General features: G+C 44.4%; 1 protein-coding gene across 2 annotated transcripts in view; it reads left to right on the forward strand.

The window, feature by feature from the left end:
* CCN6 (cellular communication network factor 6) overlaps nt 1-15,458 on the forward strand; it is a 185,436-nt gene that overhangs the window by 149,648 nt on the left and 20,330 nt on the right. For both annotated transcript variants that reach the window (XM_085609264.1, XM_085609263.1), the window contains exon 4: nt 3,049-3,242. In XM_085609264.1, coding sequence (XP_085465390.1) covers nt 3,049-3,242 — 194 coding nt within the window. The remainder of the gene's footprint in view (nt 1-3,048; nt 3,243-15,458) is intronic.

The raw sequence follows: 15,458 nt of genomic DNA on the forward strand, positions 1-15,458 counted from the left end.
AGAGGTGACCGTATGGGCTAGATAGTGAAAACATCCTCATTGCAGGGACTAGGGAAAAGATGGATTTGGTCTTCAAAAGGGGACTAAACATTACATGCTTAAATGTCTTTGAAACAGAGTGGATAGAATAATTTCTTCATTGTCATGATACCATTTGTATTTTATAATTAACACATAGTAGTTTGAATCACAAACACTCCTTTAAGCCTCAGTTATTTCAAAAGTGCACATTCGAAGAATCATATACATGTTGCTTCAATTTTTTAACAGATCAGTGTTCTAAAGTACCTCTTATTGAACTATGTAATATAAAGAATATGAAATGTACTATTCTGTATTCTACAGCTATTTTTTTACTGGAAGGAGGTGCTACACAAAAGCCACAATGTGCCTTTCTATGCTGCATATTGGGTAGGGGTGGGAGAAATTCATTTTTGCGTAGTTATGTGAAATTTAATGAAAATTAAATAAGATTGAGCAAAATAGAAATTCATTTTTTAGCAGTATATTTTATCATGAAATACGTTGAACAGCTGCTCGTGTTCTGTTCATGTGCATTTACGGTAAATACATTTTTACTGCGAATGGAGAGTTATTTACACAAGGTGCCATAATTCACATAATCTTCTGAATTTCACATAACACCAAAATAACAAAATTACATCCAGGACTAATATTCAGTCAACCCTTCCACATAATTTCGTTATCAGAGGAGCACATGAGGGAGACATAAAGAGTGCACTCTTCTAGAGTGTTTATATAAAAAGGGGAAAAAGCATTGGCATAGCCAATAGGTCTCGCTTTTGGCACCCGTGCTTTACTTTTAACATTAAAAGTGAAGCACGGGTGCCACGATTATAGGAAAAGTAAAGAAATAGATGTTTTTTTCTATTTCTTTACTTTTGCTATAATCGCGGCACCTGCGCTTCACTTTTAATGTTAAAATTAAAGCGCTTGCTGTGGTTACAGGGCGCGGGTGGGTGAGCGGTTTTCAGTGAGCGAAGCGCAACTTGGGGGGGGGGGGGTGGAGATCCGAGACTATACTATAGATCGAAGAATGTAATTGCTTGTTTTGTTCTTGGTGTTCTATTCTATCTTTTCAAAAAACACAAAACGAAAATTGTCCTTTGCGTTGTATCTCCATGTAACTCTGTGCGGTAGTGGCTTCTGGGGTCACAGAGCCCTGCCTCTTATGTGCAAATGACAAATAAAATCTGTTGTTAAAAAAAAAAAGTAAAGCGCGGGTACCGCGACTATAGCAAAAGTAAAGAAATAGAAAAAAACATCTATTTCTTTACTTTTCCTATAATCGCGGCACCCGTGCTTAACTTTTAACATTGAAGCGCGGGTGCCGTGATTATAGGAAAAGTAAAGAAATAGATGTTTTTTCTATTTCTTTACTTTTGCTATAATCGTGGCACCCGCGCTTTACTTTTAACGTTAAAAAGTAAAGCGCGGCTGCCGCGATTATAGCAAAAGTAAAGAAATAGAAAAAAACATCTATTTCTTTACTTTTCCTATAATCGCGGCACCAGCGCTTTACTTTTAATGTAATTGAGGCGCGGAGAGAGGCACGCAAAGCGCGCGCCCGCGCACATGCACTCAAGCTCTAGGCCAGCCATTTTTTAAGCCCTTACTAAAAGTCTCGCCAGACCAGCGCATGCGCTGGGTCAGGCGAGACCTAAAAAGTGATGTTCTGGTGGTGATAAGCCCTTGTAAATATGCCCATGCATAACACATTTCAGACTGGAACCTTTGCAATTTCTCAACCTTGGTGCCGGCAAAAAACCATTTGGATTGATTCCAATGGAGAATTGACTGCAATATAGACTGTCAATTGGATGTAAATGAGCATTTCTTCAATCTTGCTGCAGAAAGTCAACAAGAATAATGGACTATACCTGCTCACTGAAAGAGGGTTTACTGTAGCTTTTTTAACAAAGGAACCGCACATGCAGCTGGAGTTCACTCCTACACCACCCTCCACAATACAGGACCAGTGTACTTCAATGACCAACTAACCAACTACAACTCTACCAACCCTCCAGACAGCCATGGTCCACCTCTCTCTCCTTCACATGAATCCCCTGCATCCACAGACGCAAGACAGGAGGGCACGCCTTCTCCTTCATCACCACCAAAAAATGGAACGAACTTCCTCGACACATTAGGACTGCCACTCCACTTCCCATCATCTGAAAGAAACAGAAGACCTGGATGTTCAGCTGGGAGCACCGCTGAGCCTTCGCTCCTCTTCCAGTGCCTGAATAAGGCACATTCTAACAGTGAACAGGGTTGGAGATGTACTCATGTTATGTTATGTTATGTTAATAACACTTCTATAGCGCACAGCTGCCCCAGCCAAGGGGCGTCCCGGCGCTTAGAGAGAGGTCCCAAACACAACACAGCTGTACAAGGGCAGAAGAGCACTGGCAACTCTCTATCCAGGGTGAGAATGGGTAGGCAATACCCCCTAATTTGGAGGGTTTGTAGGCGAGGGTGTTTTTAACGGGGAAAATTGGTTTCCAATGGAGACAATAAATCAGTGTTACCGTGCATTTGTACTACTGGAACGTATTTAAGTATGTATTAAGTTAGACCCGCTACATTTACAAATGTGAAAATGTCTTGGCGTAGGAGGAATTTGAAAATCATAAAGGAATTACTCCTTGGAAATTGCTATTTTCGCATCTTCCCAGGAGTGCTCCTGGAATCCTGTCTTAATGCCAAAATAGTCTCAAATGTAGTTGAAATGTTGTACACCTAAGTGAGCAAATTTCCAACTTTTTAGAAAGCATGGGAATAGCCTGGTGATCACGAAATTTGTTTTACCCTTCACACAATGCATGCTGACAGAAGCTGCTTCAAGGCACACAATCAAATGCTAAAGCTTAATTTATAAGTCACATGTTACTGGGACTGCTCTAGTTCCAGTTTGTTGCTCAACAGTTTTGTTTTTTATAATGATTCAATAAGGGGGGTGCACCTTTAATTGTTCTGTTGAACTGCATTGTCTTCCACAGAAAACAATTTATTTATGCATTTCAGCTCACAAGGTTCTCCCTCTTGTGCGGAAAAACAAATGCCTGGTGCAGGCAACTCCATGGACCATCTGCTCCAAAACCTGCGGCTTTGGGATATCTGTTCGGGTCACCAATGAGAACAATAAATGTAAAATGAGGAAAGAACAAAGGCTGTGCTACGTGCGACCATGTGACCCCAGTACTTTCAAACATGTAAAGGTAAATGATTAAAATGACCGTCTATGTTGGGCTACAAGAGTGCCCGTGGCATTTAGCCAGTTAAATGCATCCTTCTGTCGTAGGATGCCCTAGGCATTTTTTAAAAGCATGCAAAGAGGGCTGTGGTCTGCACTACTTAACTGTTTTCCTGTATATTCCCCTTTAATGTGAATTCACTCAGTGGCAACTATAATATCTGTAACTACTGTTTGTGTGGAAAACATACGCGAGGTTGCAGTTCGCGCTTCTTGTCCCTGGTGCCTTCCACGTGACCCCGAGCGTTCCTATTCAATTGCCGAACGTTTGTTTTTAGGTCTCGTGAGCCAAAGGCTCGAAGAGACATTTTATATGTGGGATTTTCAAAGTGCTACCCAGTCTTTTGGCTGGCCTAAACCTTGAGTGCACGAGATCACATGCACGTGCACAGCTGCTCCTCTGCTCCTCTGCTCCTCTGCTCATTGCATTCCCCCCTCCCTTCTCACCCAGCCCTTTGATGCTCTGCTCGATTACTTTCCCTTTCGCCGCTTTGACCCTTGCATTCCCCCCTCCCTTCTCACCCAGCCCTTTGATGCTCTGCTCGCATCTCCCTCCTCCCTGGGCGTGAAGGGAGACAGAGCCATCCTGCTTGATTGCCGTGTCTGCGATCACTTTAATGAAATGCAGCGCTCGCTCCCCTGCTTTCACTAGGCCCGTTTGGCTTCCTCGCGTGTAGATTTTATAAAAGCTTCCTCCTCCCCCTTGTTAACTATGTGAGTTGTTCTTAAGCACCGTTTTCCAATGAAGCTCTTTAATTGGCGGTTAAGACACATGCAGGGATTTTGATGGCTAACTTGCATGAGAATGCATATTTTTCTGCAAGAGATATCAATAATTCGTGTCAAAGTGTGTTATACGATTTTTTCAATGGACAGGGTCAGGCACTAAAACTGTTTCTCTTAGTCCACCGGCTTGCGATAGTTACAAAATGTACATTTTTTTCAGCTTCTGTGTGAACAGGTACATACATGGTAGAGGTAAATATAGTGCCAAATTTGCACACACAAAAATATGAGCGCTAGGGTATCAGTAAGATTGTCACTGTAGTTTGCACCACCCACTGCCCCTGTCAGTGCTGTCAAATACCAGTATCCGTCTCCTGGACACGCTAGTCTTTTAGTGTATATTAAATTGATAAACTAATGTGTTCTGCTAAATATAGGCAGGCACCGCCACAATGTGGTGGGCTGTTATACAAAAAGGCCGGTGTTAAGAATTACATGCTGGTGCCAAACACCAGCATAAATTAAGCACTGGGTATATATGTCATTCCTTTTTAGCCACCGGTGGATTTGGAGCTATCCAAGCGGCGAACTGCTCAGGTGCAGGTCTTGCATTGACTTCCCGGAGGGTCGGAAGCCCCCTACCAACAATTGACAAGTGGAGTGTTTTTTATCGGCATGTTAAACAAATGGGAATGGTGTTCTAGGGAGAACTGCGAGAGCAATAATTGGGCATTATAAACACCAGTCTGTGAGGAGCAGTGGGCTGAAATCGGAGATTACTTTTTCTAGGTCATGTACTCTAATGCGGAGGTCACTACCACAGGGGTGAAGACCAAATGGATGTCACAGAAGTTAAGTCATGGCGTTCTTGTTTCCTACTAACAGAGGAAGAAAAACCTACAGTAACAACCGTTGGCAAAGTCAATTGTTCTGACTTTACAGTGCCAAAGTTTGCAAAGATATATCATATATTGGATTCTGTTTGCATGTATTGCATGAATAAATGCTGTTTAGGACGTTAAAGTTAGATTTATTGGCTTTTCTAATGCCAAGGGAAAGAAAGAAGCAGAAAAGAGCATGAATATAGGAAAGGAAGAATTGCATCGGACCAACAGTGTGATGATTCAGGCTAGTTTTCAAATGTAAAATGGTCTCTCATGCGTTCCAATGGAAGCACTTCCCGGAAAAGCTGAATGACACACCAAACATCCAATGGCATGAGCCAACACAGAAATATTCCTCTGGTTGGAGGCAAACCCACACACATTTACGATACCGATAATTCCAGCAGCAGCTGCACTGTCAAGCCAGACCTAATAAACGAGTTAGGAGATATAGAATAGCTAGTGCATAATTCTTACTCGTGAGTAGAAAGCATATAATACAGTAGACCGACATTTCAACAATGAAATGAGATAAGCATGGAGTAAGACTTCAACATTAATAAGCATGAAATTAGTCATTCTAGATACAATGTAAATCGTTTGATGCAATTAGTTCTGAAAACTACGAGTAGCTCTTGACTTTGATATAGTCTGTCTGAGTGAGTGATACAGTATCAGCTAGTTTATCCAATAGCTGACAGATAGAGGGGCATCGGAGACACCATTGCAAAGAGGAGGGAGAGACCCGCCCAATTCATGAAAAATTGCATCTTTTTCTTTGTCAGATCTCAGCCTAGTATAATCACATCATGCTACTAGCACACATTTATTTTATTGTATCAAATTTCCTGCAGCCGAATACAGACAGAAGAGCATTCAGCAAACATGTGGGCCATATCCGCCTACTCTTCACAACAGCAGGGGAATACCGAAGATGGCCAAAGCTTACGCTTGAGCAATGAAGAGTTTACTATATCTGAAGATGGAGACTGAATGGATTGATAATACTATAATTCTGAGGTGTAGTGTTTTGCTGTTAGAAGTGGGAAAGACTTATCTTACAGGAAGGGATTTGTACCCCTGTAATGTATTATAGACAGAACCATATTTATTAAGAGGGTCACGCCAAAAAACTTTGTTTATGGTCCCTAGGGACACAACATGAGTGCAGAGCCTCCATCTAGCACCAACAATACAGATAAGGCATTCATTTGCTTTTTCCAACTAACAATATACTTTTTCAGTTACAGGGAAATTTGCTCACCCTATCAAAAACCTTCTAAATCATCCTCCTCCTCATAATATTGTTTACAACACTTTCAGCAACAAATGTAAGGGATCTAAATATACCCTAAAGATGTTTTATGATTCATTATAACATTTTACATTGGCAGGGATTCTGCTTTCAGTTTTCACAAGTGTTTAGATATCTGGCCCATGTTCTTGAGTACACTGGTAAAAACATATTTTGATTTTCTATCCTCCACTGATTTACAACCAGTAGTTAGAGTTTGGTAGAAGCTGGAAAGGGTGGCAGACGAGAATCTTCAGAGGGAAGAATAAATAATTTTGTGTTTCACTTATCCACCATACAAATAAAACATCACATACCTTCAGGTATTTCTAGTTCATACCATGGCTTAGATTTGGTTAGACTTTGTGCCAGTTATAGCGTGATGCAAAGCAACACCAGCGACATATGCTATTTACTCTTCGGCCAAAAAGGTGTTTTGCACTGGTAAGGTGAATCTTTTCACAGTTCAAAAATCACCTCGTCCACATAGCACCATAGGGGCCTATTTGGGCAAAACAATGCAAACACCCATTGGTTTAATGCAAAGATCAACCTACTAAGATAGCTGACTGGGCTTTGCATGAAAAACGAACGCCTACTTGAAGGAGGTGCAAGTGTGATCATTTTCCAAAACACAGCCCACTTTCAATCTAGGCCTCTGTCTTCCAACAGATTTTCCACCTGATAATACTTCACCTTATGAATAGCCTTTCAGTGCCTGAAATGTTACCCTCATCAATAGCTCTCCAACTCCACCAGGTGGCGCCACAAGACTCCATGCGCAGCTTCATTCACCCTTATGTGGAAACATAAGGTTATATATGACACCGGCTTGTGCACTGGCATCAGTTACTTGTACATTTTCTGTGACCAATTGAGGCACATAAAAGGACACAAGAAAGTATGCAAAACCTAAGTAGAACCTAAAGTTTAAATAATTTGTATTTTTACACCTGGAAATACAATTGATTAAACAAAATGTTTTTTATAATTCAGTACATATATCTTGATTATTATCTTTTGTTCTTTTTAGATATGTATTAGTAAAATATAGAAATTATCAACAAAGGTATTGGGATGCACACCATTTTTCTATTCATAGTTCATCCATGTTTGTCCTCAATCATCGTCCAAGGGTGCGTGTTCACTGGGCTACTGCCTTGCCCTAGGTGGCAAATGGAAACTAAACTCTGTAGTAAGGGGCAGCATTTTGGCCCCATCCCAGTCGCACAGCTAAATGTATATATACAACTTTTCTGTATATACTGTGATCCATTATATTCCTTGTACTCCATACTTTTCGCCGCTTTTCACTACATCAATCACATTTATTCCACATGTCGGGTATCATGCTATTTTCCAAGCTTCTCGTGCCCATGAGTTTAGTAAAATATAGGACATTTGTTCCCCCTAACAAAAAAAGAGGCTTTTAGGCTCTATTATGCGGAGTAGTGTAAAATAGCAGGTCGGTAGGATTGAACAGTCCAATAGGGTTTGAGTACCTGTAGGGCCACGGATACAGGATATTTAGGCTTTTGAGGAATTAATACAGGTTTGAAAACAGCTACAGAACAGCAGATAACAAACTTTTTATTATGCATGGTACTAACTGAACAGGGAAGGAAAGAAATGAAAATATGGGAGGAAATAGTACAGATACAAATACTGTTATGGAAGATAAGTAACTTATGCTTCTGATACACACTTTTTCCCAGAGATTCCTTACCTTATTAATAATCCCAAAGCAATACCACTTGTCCCGGTGGTGGTACCCAGCATCCAAAAGAAGTCATGTATTAGAACCCTGAATGTTCTGCACAGATATGAAGAGAGAACCAAGAGTTCGCCCAGTAGATATCAGTACGTCACTATTAAGTGCAGGAAAAGGCATCACCCCTTGTGGAGTGTAGATTCATGCCAGCAGGAGGATCTTCTTGGCTAAGGTGGTGTAACAGATATTTATACTGAGGCTGACCCAACATGAAATCATTGATTAGAATTAATCACTGGTTAATAATATTTCATAAATACAGAAAAACAGCTTGCGGACGCCCTACTCACCAGAATTAAGAACAGTGAGGACACATTAAACACCCAAATAAAGATCACAGTTTTTAAGAAGAAACTGGAAGAAATTAATAAAGAGATTGGTGAATACAAGGATTACCTTATGCAGAGCAAGATCAGTAACCTACAGAGAGACCTAAAAAATAATTTGCATGAGAGAGTATATCCGTATATTAAAGATGATTATAAGAAACAACCAGACTCAGAAGCAGGATCATCAAATAGGAGTGACTCAGGCTCATCCTACTCAGATCAAGAAGGTTGGTCCAGCGACAACTTATCTAAGAGCTGGTGAGGAAAACAAAGGTGCAGAAGAGGCATGGGGTACAAGCCCACATACCCTCCATTACAGATGTTTGCCTGGCCAGGACAATATGGCCCCCAACAATATCAAGGACCCCACTCAATTTCACAACATGCCATATTTCCAACCCAACCAGAACCAGCAGTATTTTTTAGGATGGGGTGGCAGATGAAACGGCAAACAAATTCAATAGTACGACACATTGAGAGAAGGGATGAATATGAGGAGCCAGATGAGGGACCAAAAAGCAGGACCGAGCTCTCTGTAGACCTAGTGGTCAACCTTACGGATGAAGCACTGACACCCGATGAACTGGCATTCCTCAATAAAGGACTCGTTATGTCCCCCATATCCTATCCTAACGAGACTCCCGTGGCGGATGCCTGACGGAGTGAGCTATACTCAAGGAGCTTTTTAGTAAATTGTTTTTTGCACTTCTTTGCGCGCTGTTTTTAAACTGTATTTAAATTGTATTGCACTGTGTCTTACACTCGTGCCACTGTTGGGAATTGCTCACTGCTATTCTCTCCTGAGGCGAAAAGCCGGGAGATCTCTCGCTGTACTCTATTATTCTTTCGTGTGGGGGACTCGGCTTCTCACCTTTTGGGGGCAGTTGTGTACCTCGCTGCAAATCTTGTGGCCGCGCCGCTCTTCCCCTGCCACCTCTCTGCCGTGCTTTTCTGGGCGCCCCCCTCTCAGCCGATTTGGAGCGGAGGGATAGACGGGGTGGCTGCGCACTAGTACGGCGGCCATCTTGGGTGTGGCAGGCCTGCTAGTCGGCGGACTAGGCTTGCTGCCTCACTGGCGGGAAGTATAAAGTTAGCTTCCTTTTTGGGCTCCGGTCAGACCTATCCTAACGAGACTCCCGTGGCAGATGCCGGACGGAGTGAGCTATACTCAAGGAGCTTTTTAGTAAATTGTTTTTTGCACTTCTTTGCGCGCTGTTTTTAAACTGTATTTAAATTGTATTGCACTGTGTCTTACACTCATGCCACTGTTGGGAATTGCTCACTGCTATTCTCTCCTGAGGCGAAAAGCCGGGAGATCTCTCGCTGTACTCTATTATTCTTTCGTGTGGGGGACTCGGCTTCTCACCTTTTGGGGGCAGTTGTGTACCTCGCTGCAACTCTTGTGGCCGCGCCGCTCTTCCCCTGCCACCTCCCTGCCGTGCTTTTCTGGGCGCCACCCTCTCAGCCGATTTGGAGCAGAGGGATAGACGGGGAGGCTGCGCACTAGTACGGCGGCCATCTTAGGTGAGGCAGGCCTGCTAGTCGGCGGACTAGGCTTGCTGCCTCACGGGCGGGAAGTATAAAGTTAGACGGGGATGGCTCCACGCAGCGGACGCGAGCAGCGGATGCGCCTTTCCCACGCCAAAGGAGCGCCTAAGGAAAGCCCGTCTGCGCCCGTCAGCGTCCCGGAAGCGGACGGATGCGGACGGGTTGGCGACCTTCGGACGCTGCACCAGGGAGGAATCCAAGGTTACTCTGCTGCACAACTCTTGGGCTTAAGACCGTTAATTAATAGAGGCTGCATCATCCATGACCAATTATTTCAGGGTAACTTCCTTAGCACTGGCTGTGGGTGGACATTAAAGGAAGTGCGGACTGAGATGGGCTCCGCGGTGTCTGGGCACCACGTCATTTCGACGGTGGAGCGGGGTCCCTCTGAAAGCTATTTCAGCTGCGCCCTTCTAAACACTCGGTCTGCGTGCAAACATGCTCAGGATCTGTTTAATTTTCTATCTGATTCTAATCCCGCCTGCCTTTTCCTGACGGAAAACTGGCTTGGCGAAGCATCAAGCCCAGATGTAGCGAATGCCCTGCCCTCTAACTATTTTATGCAGCGGAAAGACCGACGCATAGGCAAAGGAGGGGGAGTGGCTCTGGTGATAGAGAGACGCTATGAGTGCTCCATCGTACCTACAGAAGACATTTCTGGGGCAGAAGCATTGGGTTTCTGTCTGACACTTTCACCCGCTCAATCCTGTGCAGGTCTGCTGGTCTACAGACCCCCAGGTCCTATTGGATCGTTTCACGAGGAGCTGGACTCAGTGATTTCGGCAATGAGTGTACAATTTAAGCACTTTATTCTCCTGGGCGACTTTAACATTCACTTTGATATAGCGGATGCTGCGGATACCATCAAAGTTTTAGACATCGCTACTCCACTGGGCTTGTCACCCTACGTAGTGTCTCCTACTCACAACAAGGGGCATATATTGGACCAGATTTTCTCTACCGTGCCTATTGCAGTGGCGCCCCCCTTTCCCGTGTTATGGTCTGACCACCTACTGGTGATTTTTCATATCCAGTTTAAAACCACTGTGACGATGAGAGGCAATGGGTGTCAACCCCGGATGTCGCGTGCTCTCCATCGAGTAACACCGGATTTGATTGATCAGTATCTGCTAACTCACCCCTGCTCCTCGACGGGTGACTTAGAGGAGGACCTAGTCCGCTTTCAAGCGTGGCTCATGCAGTGTTTGGGGGATTTGGTTCCGCCTGGGTGGACTTCTAAGAAACCTACACGAGCGTCAGCCCCATGGTTCACGCCTGCGCTCAATTCCAGTCGACGGCTCTGTAAGAAGGCCGAAAGAGCATGGCAAGCAAACTATCTTGAACCACTGAGAGAGGCCTATAGGTGCTGTACTAAGGCCTATCACAAAGAAATCTATATGGCTAAGAAAGCCTACTTTGCTCGAAGGATTGAGGAGGCCACTAACACCAGCAAAGAAATCTTCTTGATTGTGAAGGAATTTACATCACCAGCCTCCGTCACTCCGAAGTGCTCTTTTTCGGAACCTTGGGTTACGCAACTGGCAAGCTTTTTTGCTAACAAGATCAAAAGCATCCAGGCAACTTTTCCAGCTGTTGTGTTAGGGGGAGTGTCTAATCCAGAACCCCTTTCCGTTGTGTCTAACTCGGGACAGCCCAGTTTGTCGATTTTTCCACCTATTGATCCTCAAGTCTCACTGGATTTTCTTTCTAAAATTAGATCTGGCTCTCCGCTGGACCCCTGTCCCGCTAAGTTTCTAGCCAAAGTGGCTCATTTCATTAACCCCATTGTTAATCCGATCTTAAATCGCTCATTGGAGACAGGGATAGTGCCGCTTGCCTGGAAACTGGCGCTGGTTCTTCCTCTTTTGAAGAAACCCTCTCTGGACCCTGCCATCCATGCTAATTACCGGCCTATCTCTCTGCTCCCGGCCCTGGCTAAGGTGGTAGAAAAGCATGTACAGTCCGTTCTCTCTGACTTTGTTGAGTCACACGGTGTCCTGCATTATACCCAATCCGGTTTCTGTGCGAATATGAGCATGGAAACGGCACTGCTGGAGGTGGCGGAGGCCATTAAGGAGGTCCAGGACTCAGGAGGGAAGGCACTGCTGGTGTTGCTTGATCTCTCGGCGGCGTTTGACACCGTTCCACACGATCGGCTACTGGCCAGACTCGTGGAGATTGGCGTCGGGGGAATGGTGTTCAGATGGTTTAAGTCCTTTCTTTCCAACCGGCAACAGACAGTCTGGGCTCCTCCGTACTCGGCGGCAGTGCCGCCCCTGGAGGAGGGAGTACCACAAGGGTCGATATTAAGCCCCACTCTTTTCAACATATATATGTCCCCTTTGGCGGCGCTGGCTGAGTCTTTTGGAGCCCAGATTGTCTCATACGCTGATGACACTCAGCTTCTTTTCACATGTGGAAAGAATATGGACTTGCACGGAGACCGCATTAAAAGTTGTCTGGGTGAGGTTTTTGCCTGGTTTCAATGTAACCAGTTGAAATGCAACTCGGACAAATCCGAGGTTATTTTTTTTGGCTGTCCTCCGAATCCCTGTTGGAAGTCCTGGTGGCCGGCGGACATGTTTCCTCCTTCCGCTGTGGCCTCGGTGGCTAGGAATCTTGGTGTTAGGATGGACAATTGTCTTACTCTTAAACCACAGATTATGAGCCTGGTAGGTCAGTGTTTTGGGATACTGAAAATGCTTAGGAAATTCCTTCCTTTCCTATCCATTTCCCATAGGAAAATTACGGTGCAGGCTATGATAGGTTCAAGGCTGGACTATGCTAATATTCTCTACCTGGGTCTTCCGAAGTTCCTTCTGTCACGCTTGCAGGTAGTGCAGAACTCGGCCGCACGGGCAATCTTTGGCCTTGGCCATCGCTCCCATGCGGCGGGACTGTTGGAGTCCCTTCACTGGTTGCCAATTCAGAAACGCATTGAATTCAAGGCTCTCACCATGGCGTTTAAGGCACTTCATGGCACAGGTCCCCTCTATTTGAGGAAGAGAATTGGTTTTCATTTGCCTTCTAGAGCCTTGCGTTCGGCGTCATTGTCTTTGACCACGGTCCCGACAATTAGGCGTGCCCGGATCGGTGGGCGGGCTTTTAAATATCTTGCACCCCGGGCCTGGAATGCCCTCCCGTTGTCCTTAAGGAAGTGCGAGAGCTTACTGTCATTTAGAAAGGAGCTCAAAACGTGGCTGTTCGGCCATTAAGTCCCTTCTTTCTCGCCGGGGCTCTGCTGGTATGGGTCTGATAGCGCCGGGACACTCTGCTTGAGTAGCTGAGCGCTCAATAAAACACCTGATAACATAACATAACATATCCCAGATTGAAAAATTTAAGAGAAGATGCGTATTGAATGAATTCTTCAGAAAAATCCGAGTCAGAACCTATTTTGAGGGCAACCCCCTTTACAGAGGCAGACACTGGTTTTACCACTATGCAGAGGAAATCCAACTTTAACCCTCCATCATCTATGATGCCACCAGAAGTAACCGCATTTGAGGATGCGGTCGTAAATGAGGTGGAACAATTACAACCTAGGAGAGACGTCTTCTATAACCTCAACAGAAGGCAACAGGAGGCGTTAAGTAGGGGTGGGCGGAATTTGCGAAATTAACTTTCGCAAATTATCGCGAAAATGTTTAAAATTATCGCAAACAAGCGGAAATATCGCGAAGATGCAGAAGTTTTTTTCCAGCATGTTCGCGAGATTTTCTGCATGGTTGCGGGTCGCCAACTTACCCATGTGGTTGCTTGCGGGCGCGGCCATCTTGTTTTGAGTTGTCTCGCGGTGCATGATCGCGAGAAGAAAGACGTGATCGCGCGACGCATGACGTCACTGCGGGCGCGAACTGTCGCGAGACAGCGCAAATGGCTGAACGCGACCGGATCAAGAAAACTTGTCGGCGAACGCAGGGATTCAGGTAAGGCGATCGCGCGAGAATGTATTATTTTACAGCGCGAGCAAGAAACAAATTATCGCCAAGCTGCGGAAACCGGAAATTTTGACATTTTCGCGCTCTCCGCGGAACGCGAAAATGTCAAATTATCGCAATTTCCGCGAACGGAACAAAATTTTCGCCCAGGCCTAGCGTTAAGATAATTGAGTGGAAGAACGAACCTTGTGATAAACCAGCAGATAAAAGTGGAGCAACCATTATCCAAGACCAGAAAAGCTACAGGGAAGCCTACCTGGCCTTACTTTCAGATACACAAAACTATACTAAACCTCAAAGGGATCCTACAATACGTCTGCAAAAAAAGATTGCGAAAATCACGGAAGAAGCATTGGAGAGAGGTTGGATATCAAAGAAGGAAAAGGAATTCCTCAACACAGCTGAATCCAGAACACCACAGTACTACACCATTCCAAAGATCCATAAGAGCATAACCCCACCTCCAGGCAGACCCATTGTGTCTGGGATAGGATTGGTTCTAGAACCTCTTTCCTAGTACACGGATTGGTTCCTACGCCCATTGGTCACACAGATTAAATCCTATGTGAAAGACACGAAACATCTAATTAACATCCTGACAGATAATGATTATGACCCTACACAAGAGAGGATGCTATGCTTTGATGTAGAGGCTCTGTACACAAGCATTCTCCAAGAGGAGAGCCTACGCGTCATTGAAAACATATTCCGTACACATGAGTGGCCATGGCATGCACCCATAGACTGGATCGTGACATTGATGCATATAGCCTTGACTGAGTGATTGTTTCAGATTTGAGGACCAACTCTATTTACAGAAACATGGGACTTCCATGGACAGCACTTTTGCCCCAAGTATTGCATGCCTGTACATGAGCCAGCTGGAGGAAGAACATATCTGGACCAACAATCCCTTCACCAATGAAATTCGTATCTGGCGGAGATATATAGATGATATCCTGTTAATATGGCATTGTGATGAGAAAAGCACTGAGACATTCGGCGAATGGATAAACCAACTAAACCCATTCCTGCGCTTCGCCATGACGACTCATGATACAAAGGTATCATTCCTTGATGTAAACATCATAGCCAGAGATGTAAAACTGGAGAGCACTCTTTACACTAAACCCACAGACCAAAATAGCCTGCTTCACTTTAACACAACACACCCACAATCCCTGAGAGAAAATCTTCCAGTGAGACAGTTCTTAAGGATCTGTAGAAACTGCTCAGACCTGGACAGCTACAAGGAGGAAGCAGACAAACTCACCAAGAGACTACAGGAAAAGGCACATCCCAAAAGGATTATCGAACGAGCGTGGAAATGATCTCATAATACTTCACGCTCTGCCTTACTTGAAATTAATCTGAAAAAAAGAAACCAACTCACTGATATGTGTTACCACTTATAACTCATCATCAAACATCATAAAGAAGATAATAAATAAGAAGTGGCACATCTTGATCTCAAACCAACTGGAGTTTGAGAAACCTCTTTTTTCTTTTAAATGTAACAAGAGTATCAGGGATGCATTGGTCCACACTGGTTGCTGGAAAAACCGACAAGACACAAAAATGACCCTCTGGAACAAACCACAAGTGAGGGGACATTATCCACTAATAACATCTTTTTTGAAAGGAGTATGAGATGGTTTGAATTCCGTCAGATGACAATGTCAGCCGGT

Source organism: Triturus cristatus, chromosome 6 (assembly GCF_964204655.1).
Source record: "Triturus cristatus chromosome 6, aTriCri1.1, whole genome shotgun sequence".
NCBI lineage: Eukaryota > Metazoa > Chordata > Amphibia > Caudata > Salamandridae > Triturus > Triturus cristatus.